The 24,111-nt window shown below is 43.9% G+C and overlaps 1 protein-coding gene across 1 annotated transcript in view; it reads left to right on the forward strand.

The window, feature by feature from the left end:
* Positions 1-7,814: 7,814 nt before the first annotated feature.
* KCNN1 (potassium calcium-activated channel subfamily N member 1) overlaps positions 7,815-24,111 on the forward strand; it is a 229,710-nt gene continuing 213,413 nt past the window's right edge. Inside the window, exon 1 of the mRNA XM_040417469.1 lies at positions 7,815-8,159. Coding sequence (XP_040273403.1) covers positions 8,130-8,159 — 30 coding nt within the window. The 5' untranslated portion in view covers positions 7,815-8,129. The remainder of the gene's footprint in view (positions 8,160-24,111) is intronic.

Below are 24,111 nucleotides of genomic sequence, written 5' to 3' on the forward strand. Positions count from 1 at the left end.
GTCGAGAACCCTAGAGATCTCGAACTCTAAATTTCCATCAACCAGAACAGGGGGAGGGGGCAATGGCGATGGTTCCACCGGTTTCACATATTTCTTCAGTAAAGAACTGTGGAACACATCATGGATCCTCCAGATCTGCGGAAGATCCAGACAAAACGCCACTGGATTGATAACCGCAGATATTTTGTAAGGTAATAAATCTTGGACCCAGTTTCCAAGATGGCACTCTCAGTTTAATATTTTTAGTAGATAACCACACCAGATCACCCACACACAGGTCCGGACCAGTCATACGTCTCTTGTCAGCCATTCGCTTATACCTCTCACCCATCTTCTCCAAATTCACTTGGATCCTCCGCCAGATAGAAGACAAGGCAGAAGAAAATCTCTACTCCTCTGGCATCCCAGAGGAATTAGTCCCAGAAAAGGTACCAAACTGAGGATGAAAACCGTATGCGCCAAAAAATGGTGACTTACCCGTGGACTCCTGCCTACGGTTATTCAAAGCAAACTCTGCTAGGGATAAGAATGAGGACCAGTCCTCCTAAATCTCAGCCACAAAGCACCTCAAGTAGGTCTCCAGGTTTTGATTAGTATGCTTTGTCTGACCATTCGACTGCGGATGAAAAGCCGAAGAGAGCGAAAGTTGAATGCCAAGCCGAGAGCAGAACGCCCTCCAAAACCTGGAAACAAACTGCGTGCCCCTATCAGAAACCACATCCGAGGGAATGCCATGTAATTTCACGATGTTATCAACAAAAAACTGAGCAAGAGTCTTGGCATTGGGCAAACTAGCTAACGATACAAAGTGAGCCATTTTACTAAAACGGTCAACAACCACCAGAATCACCGTTTTCCCGGAGGAACTCGGCAGATCTGTAATAAAGTCCATAGACAAGTGCGTCCAAGGACGAGATGGAATAGGCAAAGGAAGAAGTGAACCAGAAGGTCGAGTGTGAGCAACCTTTGACCCTGCACAGGTCTCACAAGCTGCTACGTAATCCCCAACACTCTTACGTAACCCGGGCCACCAGAACCTCCGGGAAATAAGATCAAAGGTGGACTTGCCACCAGGATGTCCAGCAAGGACAGTATCGTGATGTTCCTTGAATACCTTGTATCGCAGTCCATCAGAAACAAACAACCTCCCTGGGGGACAAGAATCAGGGGCCCCCTCCTGGACTCCCAACACCTCCATCTCCAATTCGGGGTACAGAGCGGAGACCACCACCCCATCAGCCAAAATCGGAGCAGGATCCTCTGAATCACCTCCCCCAGGAAAACTACGAGACAATGCATCTGCCTTGACGTTTTTAACCCCCGGGCGAAAAGTAACCACAAAATTGAACCTAGTAAAGGACAGTGACCATCTAGCCTGTCTAGGATTCAGACGCTTGGCAGTTTGCAGGTAAGCCAAATTCTTATGATCAGTATATACCGTAACGGGATGAGACGCCCCCTCCAACCAGTGACGCCATTCCTCAAAGGCCAATTTGATGGCCAGCAATTCCCTATCTCCTACATCATAATTCCTCTCGGCGACCAAGAGCTTCTTGGAAAAAAAAGCACACGGAACCCATTTGCCAGGAGATGAACCCTGCGACAACACTGCTCCAAACCCCACCTCTGACGCTTCCACCTCCACCACAAATGGCTGAGACACATCGGGCTGCATCAGAATGGGAGCAGACGCAAAACACTCCTTAATAGCCAAAAAAGCCTGCAATGCCTCCTCCGACCAGACAGAGAAGTCGACGCCCTTCTTAGTCATATCGGTCAGAGGTTTTACAATGGTAGAATAGTTCAAGATACATTTTCTATAATAATTGGTAAACCCCAAAAACCGCATCAAATGTTTTTTGATTCTCCGGTTGGTCCCATTCCAGAACCGCCCGGACCTTTTCGGGGTCCATACGAAAACCAGAGTCAGAAAGCAGATCCCAGAATCGGAAGATCCTGCACAGAAAACACACATTTCTCCAATTTGGCATATAATTTATTCTCCCGAAGGATCGACAAAACCTGCCTCACGTGATCCTGATGAGTCTTCAGATCAGGAGAGTAAATTAGAATGTCATCCAAGTAAATTACCACGAACCTTCCCACAAAATGATGGAAAATGTCATTGACAAATCGCTGAAACACTGCTGGTGCGTTAGTTAACCCAAAAGGCATAACCAGATTCTCGAAATGACCCTTGTGTGTGTTGAAGGCCGTTTTCCACTCATCCCCTTCCATCATTCTGATCAGATTGTAGGCCCTTCTTAAATCTAACTTGGAGAACACCTTGGCTCCAACAATTTGATTAAAAAGGTCAGAGATAAAAGGAAGGGGATACGGATCCCGGACCGTAATACGGTTCAATTCCTGGAAATCCAAACAAGGTCTAAGTGATCCATCCTTTTTCTTTACAAAGAATAAACCAACTGCAACCGAAGACTTAGATGGTCTAATATGACCTTTTTCCAAACTCTCGGCAATATACTTCCGCATGACCTCTCTTTCAGGTTGAGAAAGATTGTACAGCCGAGACTTTGGCAACTTAGCACCTGGGATGAGATTAACTGAACAATCATAGTCACGATGAGGAGGCAATTCCTGAGCCCCACCCTCCGAAAAGACATCCGCAAAGTCTGAAAGATACTGAGGTAAAACCGTAGTAGACACACCAGAGATAGATGTGCCAAGACAATTGTCCGTACAAAATTCACTCCAACCAGTGATCTGTCTTGCCTGCCAATCTATAATTGGGTTATGTTTGTCAACCACGGTAACCCTAAGACTATAGGAGCGGGCAAGTCCTTCATGACAAAACAAGACATGATCTCAACATGTGAATCACTCACCCTTAGCTGAATACCATGAGCAATATGAGTGAGACTCCTTTGAGAAAGAGGGGAAGAGTCAATTGCGAAAACCGGAATCTCTCTTTCTAAAGTGCAAGTACTTAGGCCCAGATTTTGAAGAAAAAAAAAAAATCAATAAGGTTTACCCCAGCACCACAGTCAAGGAATACTTCAACATTAAATTTTCTTGAGTCTAGCACCACCATAGCTGGAAGGAGAAAACGAGTATTACAGGGAGCTTGCATACCTGCTTGCTCCGCCACCCTATTCACACTACCAAGAGTCAGGGATGTTTTTTTTTTTTTTCTTTATGTAAACCTCTTTGTGATTCTTTATCATCAACATGCGGTTTAACTAAAGGACAAGCAAAAATAAAATTACCACTTTCTCCACAGTAATAACATAGCTTATGCAACCTCCTAAAGTTCCTATTACCAGAACAGAAAGACACCTGACCCAGCTGCATGGGCTCCTCCTCTACCCCAGAGTTACATGTCATATCACCCTGGTGAGACGAAACCACTCACAGAAGGGATCCCTCGCGCGGAGGGAACCTTACACCTCTCTCTAATACGACCCCTACCACCCCTGCGGAACGGCCTGCCTCTTCCTCTGCCTGTCATTTTCAAAATAACCCTGTGCCAAAGTCCCTAGAGAAGAGCAGTATTTGTGGAAGCAGGTATATCGCAGGCCTCAATCAATATTTGGTGGAAACAGGTATATCAAACCCCTTAATCAGTATTTTGTGGAAATAGGTATATCGTAGCCCTCAATCAGTATTTTGTGGAAGCAGGTATATCAAACGCCTTAATCTGTATTTTGTGGAAGCAGGTATATCGCAGGCCTCAATCAATATTTGGTGGAAACAGGTATATCGAACCCCTTAATCAGTATTTTGTGGAAGCAGGTATAACGCAGGCCTCAATCAATATTTGGTGGAAACCGGTATATCGAACCCTTTTAATCGGTATTTTGTGGAAGCAGGAATATCGCATATCTCAATCAATATTTGGTGGAAACAGGTATATCGAACCCCCTTAATCAGTATTTTGTGGAAGCAGGTATATCGCAGGCCTCAATCAATATTTGGTGGAAGCAGGTATATCAAAACCCTTAATCAGTATTTTGTGGAAGCAGTTATATTGCACCCCTCAATCAATATTTGGTGGAAACAGGTATATTGAACCCCTTAATCTGTATTTTGTGGAAGCAGGTATATTGCAGACCTCAATCAATATTTGGTGGAAACAGGTATATCGAACCCCTTAATCAGTATTTTGTGGAAGCTGGTATATCGCAGCCCTCAATCAGTATTTTGTGGAAGCAGGTATATCAAACCCCTTAATCAGTATTTTGTGAAAGCAGGTATATCGCAGACCTCAATCAATATTTGGTGGAAACAGGTATATCGAACCCCATAATCAGTATTTTGTGGAAGCTGGTATATCGCAACCTTCAATCAGTATTTTGTGGAAGCAGGTATATCAAACCCCTTAATCAGTATTTTGTGGTAGAAGGTATATTGCAGGCCTCAATCAATATTTGGTAAAAATAGGTATATCAAACCCCTTAATCAGTATTTTGTGGAAGCAGGTATATCACAGGCCTCAATCAATATTTGGTGGAAACAGGTATATCAAACCACTTAATCAGTATTTTATGAAAACAGGTATATCGCAGCCTTTAATCACTATTTGGTGGAAGTATATCACACTCCTCAATCAATATTTGGTGGAAGCAGGTATATCGAACCCCTTAATCAGTATTTTGTGGAAGAAGGTATATCACACCCCTCAAATTTTTTTTTTGCCACAACAGTTACGTCACTCCACCCTGTTTATTTGGGCAACAGGTATATTGTAGCCCTTAATCAGTATTTTGTGGAAGAAGGTATATCACACCCCTCAATCAGTTTTTATGGGGGAAACAGGTATATCACACCCGTTGCAAATAGTTGTTCCAGTAGTGCTTGTCCCTCTCTATAGCTGCGGTATCGCAGCAGAACCGCACACAACTGTTGCACTATACAAATACACTATATACTTTCTATGTTAGAAAGTATATTATAGGTATATCACACCCCTCAATCATTTTTTTGTGGCGCAACAGGTATATCACACCCATTGCAATTAGTTGTTCGAATAGCGTTTGTCCCTCTATATAGCTGAGGTATCGCAGCAGAACTGCACACAACTGCTGCACAATACAAATGCACAATAATATACTTTCTATGTTAGAAAGCATATTATAAGTATATCACAACCCTCAGTATATCACACCTATCGATAGCACACCTATACCAGTCCTTAAAAGGACTTTTGTAGCCATATTAGCTAGCGTTTGGTTTCCCTAACAGCCTGTCCCTGCTCCACAAAGCAACCTCTCCCTACACTGGCAAAACACTGAATGCAAAATGCTGCCAGATCGGGTTCTTTTATAGGGTGGGGGTGTGTCCATGTGCTGAAACGTAACAATTGGCTGTCCTGTTCCACCTGATGGATGTGCCATGGGTCAAAGTTCGGCGCAATGCAAAAGAATATGGCTCCAGTGGACATCGCCATATGTTCGCATGTTCGGCGAATCGCGAACACGCAGAGTTGGCCGCGAAACGACCGCCGGGCGAACCGCAAGGCCATCTCTACTGGGAGCTGTGGTTGACCACCATACAGCTCTCTATTACATTCCTGTAAGTACTGGGCGCTGTGGTTGACCACCATACAGCTCTCTATACCAATCATGTGAGTACTGGGCACTGTGGTTGACCACCATACAGCTCTCTCTTCCATTTGTGCGAGTATTGGGCGCTATTGTTGACCACCATACAGCTCTATATTCCATTCATGTGAGTACTGAGTGCTGTTGTTGACCACTATACAGCTCTCTACTCCGTTTGTGTGAGTATCGGGCTCTGTGGTTGACCACCATACAGATCTCTACTTCAGTTGGGTGAGTACTGGGCGCTGTGGTTGACCACCATACAGCTCTCTACTAGATTTGTGTGAGTACTGGGCTCTGTGGTTGACCACCATACAGCTCTCTACTAGATTTGTGTGAGTACTGGGCTCTGTGGTTGACCACCATACAGCTCTCTATGACATTCCTGTCAGTACTGGGAGCTGTAGTTGACCTCCATACAGCTCTCTATTACATTCCTGTGACTACTGGGCGCTGTGGTTGACCACCATACAGCTCTCTACTCCATTTATCTTAGTATTGGACGCTGTAGTTGACCACCATACAGCTCTCTATTACATCCCTGTTAGTACTGGGCGCTGTGGTTGACCACCATACAGCTCTCTACTCCATTTGTCTGAGTATTGGGCGCTGTACAGCTCTCTATTACATTCCTGTGACTACTGGGATCTGTGGTTGACCACCATACAGCTCTCTATTACATTCCTGTGACTACTGGGATCTGTGGTTGACCACCATACAGCTCTCTATTACATTCCTGTGAGTACTGGGAGCTGTGGTTGACCTCCATACAGCTCTCTATTACATTCCTGTGACTACTGGGCGCTGTGGTTGACCACCATACAGCTCTCTACTCCATTTGTCTTAGTATTGGGCGCTGTAGTTGACCACCATACAGCTCTCTATTACATTCCTGTTAGTACTGGGAGCTGTGGTTGACCACCATACAGCTCTCTATTACATTCCTGTGACTACTGGGCTCTGTGGTTGACCACCATACAGCTCTCTATTACATTCCTGTTAGTACTGGGCGCTGTGGTTGACCACCATACAGCTCTCTACTCCATTTGTCTGAGTATTGGGCGCTGTGGTTTACCACCATACAGCTCTCTATTACATTCCTGTTAGTACTGGGCGCTGTGGTTGACCACCATACAGCTCTCTACTCCATTTGTCTGAGTATTGGGCGCTGTGGTTGACCACCATACAGCTCTCTACTCCATTTGTCTTAGTATTGGGCGCTGTAGTTGACCACCATACAGCTCTCTATTACATTACTGTGACTACTGGGAGCTGTGGTTGACCACCATACAGCTCTCTATTACATTCCTGTGACTACTGGGCGCTGTGGTTGACCACCATACAGCTCTCTATTACATTGCTGTGACTACTGGGAGCTGTGGTTGACCACCATACAGCTCTCTATCACATTCCTGTGACTACTGGGAGCTGTGGTTGACCACCATACAGCTCTCTATTACATTCCTGTGACTACTGGGCGCTGTGGTTGACCACCATACAGCTCTCTATTACATTCCTGTGACTACTGGGATCTGTGGTTGACCACCATACAGCTCTCTATTACATTCTTGTGACTACTGGGATCTGTGGTTGACCACCATACAGCTCTCTATTACATTCCTGTGACTACTGGGATCTGTGGTTGACCACCATACAGCTCTCTATCACATTCCTGTGACTACTGGGATCTGTGGTTGACCACCATACAGCTCTCTATTACATTCCTGTGACTACTGGGATCTTGGTTGACCACCATACAGCTCTCTATTACATTCCTGTGAGTACTGGGAGCTGTGGTTGACCACCATACAGCTCTCTATTACATTCCTGTGACTCCTGGGAGACAGTCCTTCAGCACCCTGCCTATTAATGAGAACTGTCCTTCAGCACCGGAGACTAATAGACAGCAGTCTTTGCCCTGTTTTTCCAGTGGGTGCTGGTTGATGTCTTTCTGCACCCTAGGTACCCTTTTACGTTCCATTTTTTCCACATGTTCCATTCACATCCTTAAAATGGCAACATCCAGGCTGAGCACACGAGACATGTGATAGGTATGAGCTGCCCTTCATCCTGTGGAGCTACGTCTACCTCTCCTCTGCATACTGGAGCAGCGAGGCGCTGGATTACCTGCAGTATCTAATCTGCAGGACTAGGGGGTGTCTACCAGCACCTCACATGATACCCAAGTAGCAGACCGGAGCCAGCCAAAGCGTCCACCTCCCCACCCGTGCCAGGCATGTCTGCAGCCCGGTCACCCCGCAGCTGCAGGCTGTAACGCCGTCCTGTGTGTGGCCCGCCAGAAGGCTCGGCGAGCTGTGTTACCCGCGCGAATTGCGGGGGGAGGGCGGGCTGGAGCGAAGAGACATTGCAGCAGTGACCAATCTACAAGACCAGGGTGGGCTCCTCGGCTGCGGCAGTGCGGCGGACGCCAAGGAAACAACTTCTCCTCTCATTTCCCCGCCACATTCCGGGCAAAATGAGGCGAGGGAAGAGGTGAACGTTCTCCGGTCCCCATCCCATGTCCTGGAGAAGAGCGTCTGGGCACTGCTATGCCAGAGAATTAACCCTATGTGGCTTGGTTTTCAGTTCGCAGCATGGGTAAGTGGGTACTGGAAATGAGGGGGGGGGGGGGGCAACTGGTCTATTATTGCAGGGCCTAGGGAGCATAGCTTGTGACTTTGACTCCTAAATCATTGTATGGTCCTGATTTAAGTAATTACATCAGTGAATTGACATGATGCTTCCATTCACTGACAGGCAAATGGACACCTATAGACTGCAGAAAGTTGGGGCTGGTGGGTGCATGTCCAGGTCTGAATGGGTGTATTCCAGGGCTGTCTGGTTCGGACTCCAATGAAGCAAGACATTTGAGGAAAGAAGAAATGTAGATGTCTTGAATAATGGATGTGTTTATAAGGTAATGTTACTGCGAGGATTGCTGTCTGGCGGAGTGGGAGGTGAGGAGCAGCACATTGTAGTAGTGGATAAGATGCTGCGGTTTCCTCGCCTGCATTACTTGCTGTATGTGAGACATTAGCGTGTGCCAATGCAGTTAATGCAGTACAGGAATGCGTTTGCGTGTTTGAACTGAGCCGTGGATGCGGTTCTGTCTCTACGGATGGCTGGTATTCTCTGCACAGCTCAATGCCATCCTCACCTAATGACCTTTGTGGAGTGAGACGCATGTTGGGGGTTAGAAGTGCCGCACACAGCGACAAGGCTTCCGTCTACAAGGTGTTTACCCCTCAGGCTCCATGACTGGCAGCGGCCAGAGAAGGACTTCAGTGCTAGATTTCAGTTTCTATGCCTTTTACGGCTTCGGAACTTCTAGTTCCCTGTGGAATCTCATCCTAGGTATTGTATCAGCTCCATTATCCTGACGGTGTGATCCCATCCACTCAGATGCTGCTCCTCTCTGCTGTAAACCCATTCACGTAACCTTGAGTAAGTGTGCAACTTGTTTTATACCAATACATTGCCTTACCGGTACAGTACTTCCTTCTAGAAGTGGTCTTCACCCCTTATAAGTCTGCCATAAGAGGTGTCATAGCATCCTAATTTGCAAATCCAAACAAGTGATATCCGTCCCCGTTGTCTGCCTCCTACCTAGTGCTCAGTTTGATGTATCTCCCTGCATTGCATATATATTATCTTATTGTATGTATATATATATATATATATCTGCAGTAATACCAAGATGCATGGTGTTTTATTTTGTGCAACTGTATTTTTTTTAGCATGCTTCATAAAGAGAGAGGAGCATAGGAAGATTCTGGTGAATGCAGGCAATATTATATTTTAAGGAAATAAACACCTATGAGATCATATCGAAAGCAACTGCTCAAGTGACCACAAAGAAAAAGAGAAAGATTCATCATAGACGGTGTACTGTATGTAAACAGACGGCATAATGACAGCCTGCCATAATTATGACAGAGCCGCGTTAGGGCATGTTCACGAGGCTCCGCTCGGGGCCTCCATCGCAGATTCTGCCAAAAGGAGCAGACAAAAAAAAAAGTCCTACATTAACAAAAGCAAACACACCAATGGACCCCATTATAGTCAACGGGGTCTGTTCGGCTCCGTTGGTTTCAGTGATGTGCCGAATCTGGCTCTTCTGTTATTTCCATTGTTCAATTCCTCCAATAGAGCAGAATGACGGAAATTACTAGCGCAGATGTGAACGTGGACTTACCTTATAAATATAAAAAAGAAAATGTGCTCTCGATTGTACTGTACACACCAAGACAGCTTTCATTATGGGCAACCATTACATGAAAAACATAATCAAGGTCGGAACGTTCAGAGATTTGTAGAAATGTAGCCCTGTTTATGAAATTATGTTATTGCTCAATTTATTTGGGCATACTATGCTAGTTACATATGCCAGTCATACTACCAATGACACTTGAAGGCTAAGACTGTAACTAGCTATGCTAGTTACTAATAATAAAGAACCCCATATGCCAGTCATACCACCAATAACACTAGAAGGCTATGACAGTAGCTAACTATACTAGTTACTAATAATAAGGAACCCCATATGCCAGTCATACCACCAATAACACTAGAAGGCTGGTACTAATAAGAAGGAACCCCATATTCCAGTCATACTACCAATGACACTTGAAGGCTATGACAGTAGCCAACTATGCTAGTTACTAATATTAAGGAACGCCATATGCCAGTGATACTACCAATGACACATGAAGGCTAAGACAGTAAGCAGCTATACTAGTTACATATGCCAGTGATACTACCAATGACACTTGAAGACTATGACAGTAACTAGCTATGGTGGTTACTAATAATAAGAAAGGCCTTATGCCAGGCATACCACCAATAAGACATGGAGGCTAAGACAGTAAGTAGCTATGCTAGTTACATATGCCAGTGATACTACCAATGACACTTTAAGGCTAAAGACAGTAACTAGCTATGATAGTTACTAATAATAAGAAACTCCATATGCCTGTCATACTACCAATAAGACATGAAGGCTAAGACAGTAACTAGCTATGCTATTTACTAATAATAAGGAACACCATATGCCTGTCATACTGCCAATGACACTTGAAGGCTAACCAAACAAAACAATAGCTGATCTTAGGGAGACCAGTTACAGAAAACACTCTGGAGCCTCATTTAAGAGTCTCGACACAGCATTTCAAAGTGCAAAGCTCCCTGGGAAACAGTGATATGCAAAATAACCGTGGAGCCCCAGTTATGGGTCTTCAACACACTGAAAGCCAGATATCCCTCAAAGGAAGGAAAACCGAGCAAAGGGGTGTCCCTATTACAGAGATCACCAAATCCACTATATTAAGTGGCCCCTATGTCAAGATCCCGCTCTTTTACAAGCTTTAAGGATGTGACGGGGAAAACCTAAGCCAGTTATCCATCCACAGACAGCTGTTTCGGGGTGTTGCCCCTCATCAGTGTGGAGTAGGATTCTGGCTAAGACAGTAAGCAGCTATGCTAGTTACATATGCCAGTCATACTACCAATGACACTTGAAGGCTAAGACAGTAAGTAGCTATGATGGTTACTAATAATAAGAAAGGCCTTATGCCAGTCATACCACCAATAAGACATGGAGGCTAAAACAGTAAGTAGCTATGTTAGTTACTAATAATAAGGAACTCCATATGCCAGGCATACCACCAATGAGACATGAAGGCTAAGACAGTAAGTAGCTATGCTAGTTACTAATAATATGGAACTCCATATGCCAGTCATACCACCGATGAGACATGAAGGCTAAGACAGTAAGTAGCTATGTTAGTTACTAATAATATGGAACTCCATATGCCAGTCATACCACCGATGAGACATGAAGGCTAAGACAGTAAGTAGCTATGCAAGTTACTAATAATATGGAACTCCATATGCCAGGCATACCACCAATGAGACATGAAGGCTAAGACAGTACACACTCAGATTGGGTCACGGTCACTAGTGGAGTACCTCAGGGGTCAGTACTGGACCCTATCCTCTTCAATATATTAATTAAAGATCTTGTAGAAGGCTTGCACAGTAAAATATAAATTTTTGCAGATGATACTAAACTGTGTAAAGTAATTAACACTGAAGAGGACAGTATACTGCTACAGATGGATCTGGATAGATTGGAGGCTTGGTCAGAGAAGTGGCAGATGAGGTTTAACTTTGACAAATGTAAGGTTATGCACATGGGAAGGAATAATGCAAGTCACTCGTACATACTAAATGGTAAAGCACTGGGTAACATTGACATGGAAAAGGACCTAGGAATTTTAGTGAACAGCAAACTAAGCTGTAGAAACCAGTGTCAGGCAGCTGCTGCCAAGGCCAATAAGATAATGGGTTGCATCAAAAAGGGCATAGATGTCTGTGATGAGAACATAGTCCTACCACTTTACAAATCACTGGTCAGACCACACATGGAGTACTGTGTACAGTTCTTGGCTCATGTGAACAAGGCAGACATAGCAGAGCTGGAGAGGGTTCAGAGGAGGGCAACTAAAGTAATAACTGGAATAGAGAGACTACAGTACCCTGAAAGATTATCAAAATTAAGGTTATTCACTTTGGAAAAAAGATGACTGAGGGGAGATCTAATTACTATGTATAAATATATCAGGGGTAGGGTTGTTTCAGGTATCAAATTTTCGATACCCATTCGATACTTTTTTCTGGTATCGACCTCAATACCGGGATTTGACATTTTTCTATACTAGGATGCGCTACTGCGCAGTCTAGTATCACAGAGCATGGAGCACACTGCTCTCACACTCCGTGATCTCCTCAGCAGCACAGGGGAGAAGGAATCACTCCCTCCTTCCCCCTGTGCCACTGCTGCCGCTGCCACCAATGAGGAGAGAGGGGCGGAGGGGCGGCAGGGCGCACTGCAACACCAATGAAAGTTAACGTTTAATACAAATACAGGAGGCTGGGTGCAGAATCACATAGCCGTCGCCCAGCCTCTATGAAAGGAAGCTGTGATCAGAGGCAGTTAACCCCAGGGGTTAACTGCCGCTGATCGCAGCTTCCTGTCATAGAGGCTGGGTGATGGCTATGTGATTCTGCTGCCTGCACCCAGCCTCCTGTATTTAAAGTTAATTATCATTGGTGGCGCAGTGCGCCCCCCCCTCCCCAGTATTAAATCATTGGTGGCGCAGTGCGGCCTTCCCCCCTCCTCCCCAGTATTAAAATCATTGGTGGCTCAGTGCGACCCCACCCCCTCGACCCCCCCAGTATTAAAATCATTGGTGGCAGTGGCCACAGGGTCCCCTCCCCTCCTTCTCACTGGTGGCAGTGGCAACTTCTGATCACAGCCCCAGCAGTGTAATCCTGGGACTCTGTTCGGTTACCATGGCAGCCAGGACGCTACTGAAGCCCTGGCTGCCATAGTCAGCTCTCTGCTGCTGTGTGCACAAAGCCCAGGGCAGCAGGGAGAGTGTAAAGTCCTATTCACCCTAATAGAGATCTATCAGGGTGACTAGGACAAGGGATCAAAAGATCCCAGGTTCTAGCCCCTAAGGGGGGAAATAGTTATTAAACAGTAAAAAAAAAGTTAAAAAAACAACAAAATATTAAGTATAAATCACCCCTTTCCCAATTTTACATATAAAATATATAAACAATAAATAAATAAACATATAACATATTGCCACGTCTGAAAACTCCAAACCATTAAAATATAAAAATAATCTCCTATGCGGTAAATGCCGTAACAGAAAACAAATTAGAGGTGGGACTAGGGTTGAGCGGTAAACCGATGTCCGCGATATACCGTGGTATTAAGAAACGGCGATATCCCCGTTTCCAAATAACCGCGGTATTTGGTGACGTCATAGGAGCGGTCATATGAGTGCTGACCGCTCCTAAATCTGTGTCAGCCCGCCCCTACATCGTGCATATGCGTAACGCACACATTACTTCCTGCAGCGGCCGCCCCCCGGCTCCTCCTCGCTCCCATATTCATGTCTCCGCCCACTGGCTGAGCACAGGAGCGAAGCGCGCAAAGTCAGTCAGCAGTCCGTGTCCAAGCCAAGGTGGGGGAAGAGGAGTGAGAGACCCTAACGGCCCAGGGGTCAGAAATAAAGGTTGTACTGTCTGTCTTCTGCGGCCCTGGCCCTGCCTGCTAGCTGCACTGCACATAGTGATGGCATCCATACAGGAGCAACAAGACGACATTACTGTATGGGGGCCACAAGACATTATTATACTGATGGCGGAGGGGTTACAAATTGTTGTCCCATACAGTATAATGTCACCTTGTGGCCCCCTTACAGTATAGTTCCTGAGTCCAGACAGTATCATGTCTCCTGGTGGCCCCATGCAGTATAGCGACCCACTGCCTGCCCATGTAGTATATAATGTCTCCTTGTGCCCCGCTGCCTGCCCATACAGTATATAATGTCTCCTTGTGGCCCCCCTACAGTATAATATGTCCTTGTGGCCTCCATACAGTATAATATGTCCTTGTGTCCCCCATACAGTATATTATCTCCTTGTGGTCCCCATACAGTATAACGTCTCCTTGTGGTCCCCATACAGTATAACTTCTCCTTGTGGCTGCCCCCATACAGTATAACGTCTGCTTGTGGCTGGCCCATACAGTATAATGTCTCCGTGTCGCCCCAAGTGTTTTTTTCTTCTAAATGGGTATTTATCGCGATATATATCGTTATCGCGATAAATTTCTTAATATCGTTATCGTGGGAATATTTTTGATATCGTCCAACCCGTGGGACGAATCCAATTTTTTTCTAATCCGAATCCGAAAAGGTTCTCGAATCTATTGAATATTTCGAATCGCGAATCCTATGAATCCTGTACATAAGAATTGTGTGAACGGTGTAAGAAACAAAGTGATCCAAACACTTATGGGGGGGATCTGTGGATGACACTGCTATGGGGGGGATCTGTGGATGGCACTGCTATGGGGGGATCTGTGGATGGCACTGTTATGGGGGGGATCTGTGGATGGCACTGTTATAGGGGGATCTGTGGATGGCACTGTTATGGGGGGGATCTGTGGATGGCACTGTTATGGGGGGATCTGTGGATGGCACTGTTATGGGGGGATCTGTGGATGGCACTGTTATGGGGGGATCTGTGGATGGCACTGTTATGGGGGGGAACTGTGGATGGCACTGTTATAGGGGGGGATCTCTGGATGGCACTGTTATGGAGGATCTCTGGATGGCACTGTGATGGGGGCGGGGGGGATCTGTGGATGACACATAAATAGCATCTTATGCTATGTGCCATCCACAGATCCCTCCCATAACAGTGTCCCTGCAGTGTGAATGACCCCTAATACAGGGGCTGGGGGCCGGCATCTGGATTAGGAATGACAGCGGGGACCGGTGCAGTCCCTGTATTCAAATGCATCGGCCCAGCTCACTGTAGTATAATCTTATGATCTAACCTGCATTGTTAAGATATAATAATCCATCTGTATTACTTACATTACAACATTAAGTTCTGTAGCAGGGAGGAAGGAGGAGGCAGGTGCATTAGAATACAGGGACTGCACCGATCCCTGCTGTCATGGATTCGTCGGATTCGAATTTAGTAAATGAGGTCGGGATTCGAGTCCATGAATCCCTCGAATCCAACAAGATTTGAGGGTTTTGTGGATTCGACGGATTTGTCATCCCACCTCTAAAAAAACGAAACAAAATAAAAACTGCGTGATTCGGCATTTTTTTTTTTGTCGCCTTGTCCCCCCAAAAAATAGGACAGGACTGTTCGATTATGGGCCGGACGTTCCATAAAATGCGTAACGCACGCAGCTTTTTTGGGTGTTTTTTATTTTTTTCCGCTTGGTATCGAATGGTATCGATTAACGCAATACTTTTTATGGTATCGAAACCGAATCAAAATTTCGGTATCGAAACAACTCTAATCAGGGGTCAGTACAGCGATCTCTCCCATCATCTATTTATCCCCAAGACTGTGAGACTGTAAGAGCTGTGAGACTATGGAACTCTCTGCCTGAGGAGGTGGTGATGGTGAGTACAATAAAGGAATTCAAGAGGGGCCTGGATGTATTTCTGGAGTGTAATAATATTACAGGCTATAGCTACTAGAGAGGGGTCGTTGATCCCGGGAGTTATTCTGATTGCCTGATTGGAGTCGGGAAGGAATTTTTTTCCCCTTAAGTGGGGAAAATTAGCTTCTACCTCACAGGGTTTTTTTTGCCTTCCTCTGGATCAACTTGCAGGAAGACAGGCCAAACTGGATGGACAAATGTCTTTTTTCAGCCTTATATACTATGTTACTATGTTACAGTAACTAGCTATGCTAATTACTAATAAAAAGGAAGGCCATATGCCAGTCATACTACCAATGACACTTGAAGGCTAAGACAGTAAGTAGCTATGTTAGTTACTAATAATAAGGAACTCCATATGCCAGTCATACTACCAATGACACTTGAAGGCTAAGACAGTAAGTAGCTATGTTAGTTACTAATAATAAGGAACTCCATATGCCAGTCATACTACCAATGACACTTGAAGGCTAAGACAGTAAGTAGCTATGTTAGTTACTAATAATAAGGAACTCCATATGCCAGGCATACCACCAATGAGACATGAAGGCTAAGACAGTAAGTAGCTATGTTAGTTACTAATAATAAGGAACTCAATATGCCAGGCATACCACCAATGAGACATGAAGGCTAAGGCAGTAAGTAGCTATGTTAGTTACTAATAATAAGGAACTCCATATGCCAGGCATACTACCAATGACACTTGAAGGCTAAGACAGTAAGTAGCTATGTTAGTTACTAATAATAAGGAACTCCATATGCCAGGCATACCACCAATGAGACATGAAGGCTAAGACAGTAAGTAGCTATGTTAGTTACTAATAATAAGGAACTCCATATGCCAGGCATACCACCAATGAGACATGAAGGCTAAGACAGTAAGTAGCTATGTTAGTTACTAATAATAAGGAACTCAATATGCCAGGCATACCACCAATGAGACATGAAGGCTAAGACAGAAAGTAGCTATGTTAGTTACTAATAATAAGGAACTCAATATGCCAGGCATACCACCAATGAGACATGAAGGCTAAGACAGTAAGTAGCTATGTTAGTTACTAATAATAAGGAACTCCATATGCCAGGCATACCACCAATGAGACATGAAGGCTAAGACAGTAAGTAGCTATGTTAGTTACTAATAATAAGGAACTCAACATGCCAGGCATACCACCAATGAGACATGAAGGCTAAGACAGAAAGTAGCTATGTTAGTTACTAATAATAAGGAACTCAATATGCCAGGCATACCACCAATGAGACATGAAGGCTAAGACAGTAAGTAGCTATGTTAGTTACTAATAATAAGGAACTCCATATGCCAGGCATACCACCAATGAGACATGAAGGCTAAGACAGTAAGTAGCTATGTTAGTTACTAATAATAAGGAACTCAATATGCCAGGCATACCACCAATGAGACATGAAGGCTAAGACAGAAAGTAGCTATGTTAGTTACTAATAATAAGGAACTCCATATGCCAGGCATACCACCAATGAGACATGAAGGCTAAGACAGTAAGTAGCTATGTTAGTTACTAATAATAAGGAACTCCATATGCCAGGCATACCACCAATGACTTTTGAAGGCTAAGACAGTAACTAGCTATGGTGGTTACTAATAATAAGAAAGGCCTTATGCCAGGCATACCACCAATAAGACATGGAGGTTAAGACAGTAAGTAGCTATGCTAGTTGCTAATAATAAGGAAGGCCATATGCCAGTCATACCACCGATGACACTTGAAGGCTAAGACAGTAAGTAGCTATGGTGGTTACTAATAATAAGGAAGGCCATATGCCAGTCATACCACCAATGACACTTGAAGGCTAAGACAGTAAGTAGCTATGGTGGTTACTAATAATAAGGAAGGCCATATGCCAGTCATACCACCAATGACACTTGAAGGCTAAGACGGCTTTTGTAATCATCCACAACATTTCATGCGTGTACCGTATCTGCTTGTATTATATTTAGAGGATCTATTTACTGTCTTGCTTTTCCAAGCTTGGCTGTGTCGATTGGTTTTCAAAGTCGTACATATCCTTTACGTTGTTCTGGTGTGTAGTAATTAGGTAGATATTGTAGATAACCTGCAAACAACATACACCAAAATGTTTGGTGCACAATCCAAAACCATGGGCGTGCCCTCTTTTTGCTAGACGAATAGCAATTTGCATATGTGATCATTAGTGATGTTGGGTAAAAAGGGCTTGATTTTACTTGCCATTTAACTCCCTCCAAAGGTCAATCGCCAAGTTCTTTCACCTCAGCAAACTGTTTTCTTTCATGGACTATGGGCTTTGCCAAAAGAAAGGACTATTGTTTCTACAATGGTGAATAAACACAGTTCCCTAGATTGTAATTTGGGTGCCAAATCTGCCAAAGCCACGTTCTTCCAGTAGGCTGCCAGATGGTAATTTATTATTGCAGAGCGTGTGCTTCCATCATTCCGCCATCCAATGATGATGTGCCGTACACCACTCCAGACAATAATTAGCTTTATGCATGGGGATCTCAGCCTTATGTACAGCTTCCCGGCCATGACAACCCAATCGATGAGGCTCCCGACAAACAGATCTACTGCTGATGTTGATTCAGAGGAACTAGTGAATACTGCAGCCAAGGACAGACAATTCTTATATACTAGAGCAGTTGCAGTCAGGGAGCTTGAGCGTGTGTGGCCTACTGTTTTATGACTGGGTTGTTCTTTCTTCAAGATGCTTCTACTTCATAATAACATAATAGCATATTTTCTCATGATCTCATTATTGCATATTTGTTTAAACGATATGAAGTATTAGACAAATAGGGCGCCAAAATATCCACAGGGCACATTTTTACATATCCAGTAGGGATTTTCTGAAATTTGGAAAGATAAATTCCATAAAAATAAAAAACTAAAGATCCATTACTCCTGGGGGAACCACTGTTATTAACTACTGTGGTTACATGTGGATGAGACGTCATCACTGCACTGCTAGTAGATGAAGCTCAGCAGAGAGGACCAGAGTGGTAGCTGCTTTGCTGGGCAAGTAATGCTTTTAGTTATTTTTTCTTAATGGTATTTTCCAAATCTTTTGGGGATTTTGTCTAAGACTTTGTTCTTGGCCAAATTTATCCGTATGAAGTGTGAAAGAGTAACCTCTCCCAGGACCTTAGTAACTGATTTCACTACTTTTCAGCAGTTTGATATCATTGTTTAAGGGTCTATTCACACGTCCGTTGTTTCTTTCCTGATCTGTTCCGTTTTTTGCAGAACAGATCTGGACCAGATCTGGACCCATTCATTTTCAATGGGTCCTGAAAAAAAATCTGACATTGAGCTGTCCGTTTTTTTTCAGGACCCATTGAAAATGAATGGGTCCAGATCTGGTCCAGATCTGTTCCGCAAAAAACGGAACAGATCAGGAAAGAAACAACGGACGTGTGAATGGACCCTTACAATGTGATTCACACCTAGTGGAGCAGGTATCCCAAGATTGGCACTTCATATGCTAATGTTTGTATAACATCCAGAAAATGCACCAAATTAATAAGAGGCACTGAATAAGGTTGGATGCATCTTCTGGCACGCACCAGAAATTCAAATCTACGCCAGCTATGAAATGGCACAGATTTTAAAAGGAATTTCCGACATTTTTATACTAATGACTTATCTTCAGTATCTGATTGGTGGGGGTCCGACACCCAGGATCCCAGCTGATCAGTTGTTTTGAGAAGGTAGCGGCATTCCTGTGAGCACCGCTGCCTCCTCACTGCTCACCAAGCACAGTGCCGTACATCACTTGAATGGGGCTGTGCTGCTCCTAGGCCGAATGATGAACACAACATCACTGTCCTAGGAAAAGAAGCAAGAAGGCCACGGCACTCACAGGAGCCCCTCTGCCTTCTCAAGCAGCTGATCGCCGGAGGTCCTAGGTGTCTGACCCCCACCTATCAGATACTGATGACCTATCCCACTTTTAATTTCACATTTGATAAGTGTCCAGAAAAGTCACAAATTATGGCACAAATATGGTATCAAAGTGGCATAAAAAGTTTCAATTATCTGCCCTGTGGGTTTCCTTTCTTTCCTTTCCATTAAACTACAGTTAAAGACATTGGGAAGATTTATCTATATCAAATCATCTGTTTATGAGACAATGAAAACTATTACTTGTGTCAAATTTGGAAGAGAAACCCCCAAATCAGACCCCCATTCTTCATCAGACCTCAGATCAGACCCCCAAGCTCCATCAGCCTCAGATCAAACCCTCAGTCCACCAAGTTCCATCAGCCTCAGATCAGACCCCCCAGTCTCCATTAGCATCAGATCAGACCCCCATCAACCTCAGTTCAGACATTAAAAATAAACAATTAAACTTACCTCGCTTGCTCTGGACGGCATTGCCACTCTGCAGATCCAGGACTCACTGCTCCCTGGTCTTCTTCTGGCCCACGCTGCACTGTGACCTGATGTTGTACAGCATCAGGTCATAGTGCATGCCTACGTACACCACGTCCTGACACTGTACGCCGTCAGGACACAGTGCAGAGCAGGGTCTGGAAGAAGACCAGGGAGTGTGATTAGAGCCAACGAAGTGCTTCCCTCCCCGCTTCCTGGGCCTTCCGCATGCTGATTAGCATTGGTCATTTTAGCATTTGGACTATAAGACACATTGCCACTTTTCCATCATCTTATAGTCTGAAAAATTATCTTTTTCTTAGCCTACCTCGTAACTGGAAGACTGTAGACCAAATACTCTGAGGGACAGTTGTCAAGACTAGTGTTCCCATACACCAGTCTTGATCGTCCTGCGCTGGTAAGATGCCCCTAATTTATTAGGAGGCAGATGCTTCTTAAAAAATTAATTGCAATTGTCCACTTTTGTAGTTTAATTTCTTAAGGAATTAGCTTAACAATTACTTAGTACACCTCCCCATTATCTCCAAATAGAACGTCTTTGGAAAAGTGGAGAGTTTCCTTATAATAGTAAGTTTACCCAGAATCCTCCAATGGTGTGGTGACAACTCAGACAGATGTCAGAATATTACTAGATTATTGAAGGTCTCTGTCTCCTTTAATAAGAAGAAGACTGGGCAAAAATAGAAACAATGGGATAGGATGAGACAGTGTCAAAGCAGTAACTTGTAACAATAAAGATGAATCCAGCATTGAAGTGTTACAGCGTTGTAAGTTCCTTTATTCACAATATCACAAATCCATACAGTGACAGCATCCCCTCAGTGTTCCCATAGAGTCGTCTACGCGTTTCGAACAGACATGTTCTTAGTCATGAATAAGAATATGTCTGTTCGAAACGCGTAGACGACTCTATGGGAACACTGAGGTGATGCTGTCACTGTATGGATTTGTGATATTGTGAATAAAGGAACTTACAACGCTGTAACACTTCAATGCTGGATTCATCTTTATTGTTACAAGTAACCTGGTCTTACCTAAGTTTCCGTGCATCTAGGAAGTAAACAAATGGAATAGAGGCAGCAGGTGAGCTGAATATCGTTCACATTTTCTACAGTGTCAAAGGAGCACCCTGGAAAATATCCAGCATATGCACATCACCTGGTGGACTTGGTCCGTGTCCCCCACTCTGGCAAGGTCTCAGAGAAGATTGGTGTCGGCACGCAGCAACTAGATCAGATTTTTAGATGAAGTTCTAAGGAGGCTGAAAAGTCCACATTGTTGGATGAAAAATAATCTAAACATGTGATCTAGTTGCTCTGGGCTGACACCAGCCTTCTTGGAGGCCTTTGCACAGCAGGTCTGCCGTAAAGTATTCAATAGTAAGAACATTATATCAACAGTTGTTGAAGATCCTTATCGTTTGATAGTGTTCGAATGCTTTATAAACCAAGGACTTGGACAACGTGCCAGTATTTAAAATACAAACCGAGTCTATATTTCAAAGCCTGAGCAAAGCAAAAATTCAGTTTTGGACTAAACATGTCAAAATACTCTCTTGAACCCGATAGAGGTGAAATTATACAATCTGGATGGAACAGTTCATACAAAAATGTAGACCAATATTGATATTAATTTATAGGATGTTTTTGGTTGACTTTACTTGTACTGAAGGTGGTGCATCTGGTTAGTAAGTCTAAGGGGCTAATTACGTTTTATGGCATTGAAAGTGGTATTGTTTTTTTTTTTTTACGTCAATATAAATTTTTTTTAGACCGTCAGGCTAGTTTCACTAATTCGAGAAGAAGCTGGCCATGCTTCCCAAGCAACCCAAATTTAGCAGCTCAATCCCTTGTACCAGGACATGACACTTCTCTTCCAAAAGAGGCACATATGCTTCATCTGGGACAGATTGCCTTGTGCAGAACAGGAATATAAAGTTAATGTGCCAGAAGAGACAAAAGTGCGGGCTGCACATGGCCGCCCCTATGATCGCGGACAAGGACATAGGACTTGCTCTATCTTTCTTGCGGGGCCGCGGAACGGAACTACGGATGCAGACTGCACACAGTGTGCTGTCTGCATCTTTTGCGGCCCCATTGAAATGAATGGGTCCGCACTGGTTCTGCAAAATTGTGGAACTGGTGTGGACCCATTCATACGGTTGTCTGAATGAGCCCTTATGCAGACTGGGGGGCATTGTGGCTTGCAATGGGAAATTGTGGCAGACACTGTGGTTGGCACTGTTATCGGGGTACTGTAGGACTAAGAAGCTTGCCACAGAATATTATCCACAGAACATTAGTAAATGTGTCACCAAAAATGTTAGACTACTTTCACATCTGCGGCAGAGCCTCAGCAGGCTGTTCCAGTAAAGAACAGCCTACTGGAGTTCTCTGGATTTGGCATTGCTGGAAAATGTCCAATCAGTGCTGCCAGTGTTTCACAAGGGCAATGATAACACCCAGTGGTCAATTTATATACTTTTCTGGGAGGAATAGCAGAGGAGTGATACAGATATGCTCCATAATTTTTATGAAGAGTATACATATTTACTAAAACAGACATATCAGATATGTCACTGCTTATCTCTGTGGGCCATGATTTATCAGACAGTCTAAAATCCAAGATGTCGGGTCCTTCATTACCTTTAGGACTAAATCCATTTGCAAAATGACAGAACCCGTTACCACAGGCAACTTCTTACTTAATCTACCTTTCAAGTGTATTAATAAAAAAATACAATCTCCTTGCCTCTTACCCTCTAGTTTATGCTAAACTCTTACTTCCCCCACTATTGAGATCCGAGACCTCTTCTTCAGAACTAGCGCAGTGGCTGGCTAAGATAGATCATATATACCACCTAGAGGAATTAGCTAAATTCCCACAAATCTAAAACCCCTGAATTGCCTTCCGCTCACCTGATACTTTTATCTCTGTAACCCAAGAAACAACGCAATGCTCATCTCGCCATGAGCCCTTCCCTCTATCCACCCTCCTTCCTGGACCACTCTTCCCACTCCCTATTCTACTCCACGTTGGTTATCTTTCTACGTTCCACATTGTTAGTTTTCCCTCTTAGGTCCCAATATTACGGTCTGCACATCTATAACACTGTCCGAGGTCGTACCCTACAACCGCACTAACTGGTCTTAATGCATGATTGTAGTTTAGACGTTCATTATTTGTAATATCTTCCATGTCCTTGGACATAATCCTAGACATACAGTCATGGCCGTAAATGTTGGCACCCCAAAATTTTTCAAGAAAATGAAGTATTTCTCACAGAAAAGTATTGCAGTAACACATGTTTTGCTATACATATGTTTATTCCATTTGTGTGTATTGGAACAAAACCAAAAAAAGGGGGAAAAAAACCAAATTGGACATAATGTCATACCAAACTCCAAAAATGGGCTGGACAAAATTATTGGCGCCCTTAACTTAATATTTAGTTGCACACTCTTTGGAAAAAATAACTGAAATCAGTTACTTCCTATAACCATCAATACGCTTCTGACACCTCTCACCTGGAATTTTGGACCACTCTTCCTTAGCAAACTGCTACAGGTCTCTCTTATTGCAAGGGCGCCTTTTCCCAACAGCAATTTTAAGATCTCTCCACAGGTGTTCAATGGGATTTAGATCTGGACTCATTGCTGGCCACTTCAGGACTCTTACTATAACTATTTTCTGACCTGTTTGCACTGGTTGTTTGTTTCTTTGTTGGGCAAATTTTATAAAAAGATCACTGAAAAGAAAAGAATTTACATCCCAGATGCCTTTGAGATTTATTCAGTAATATTACGTCAAACTATGATCTAATTTATGGTGCATCAAATCTACAAAATTGAACACTTTTGCTATTTGGGAAAAATGCTCTCTGTTTATTCTGATGGGTCATAAAATAATGACTCCCAGTGTCTTTATCTGTCACGGATGTTCCCGCGACAGGTGATCGGTGAGACTGGCAACACGTGGTTTGATCTGACATATTTTCCGTTTGGATCAAATTACATCTGTGTTGTTTCTGGTACTTGCCATGCCTTTTTTCCCAAGGTGTGGCTATTAGGGTCAGCTAACCTTCTCTATTTATAGT

The sequence above is a fragment of the Bufo bufo genome, chromosome 2 (assembly GCF_905171765.1).
Source record: "Bufo bufo chromosome 2, aBufBuf1.1, whole genome shotgun sequence".
NCBI classification, from domain to species: domain Eukaryota; kingdom Metazoa; phylum Chordata; class Amphibia; order Anura; family Bufonidae; genus Bufo; species Bufo bufo.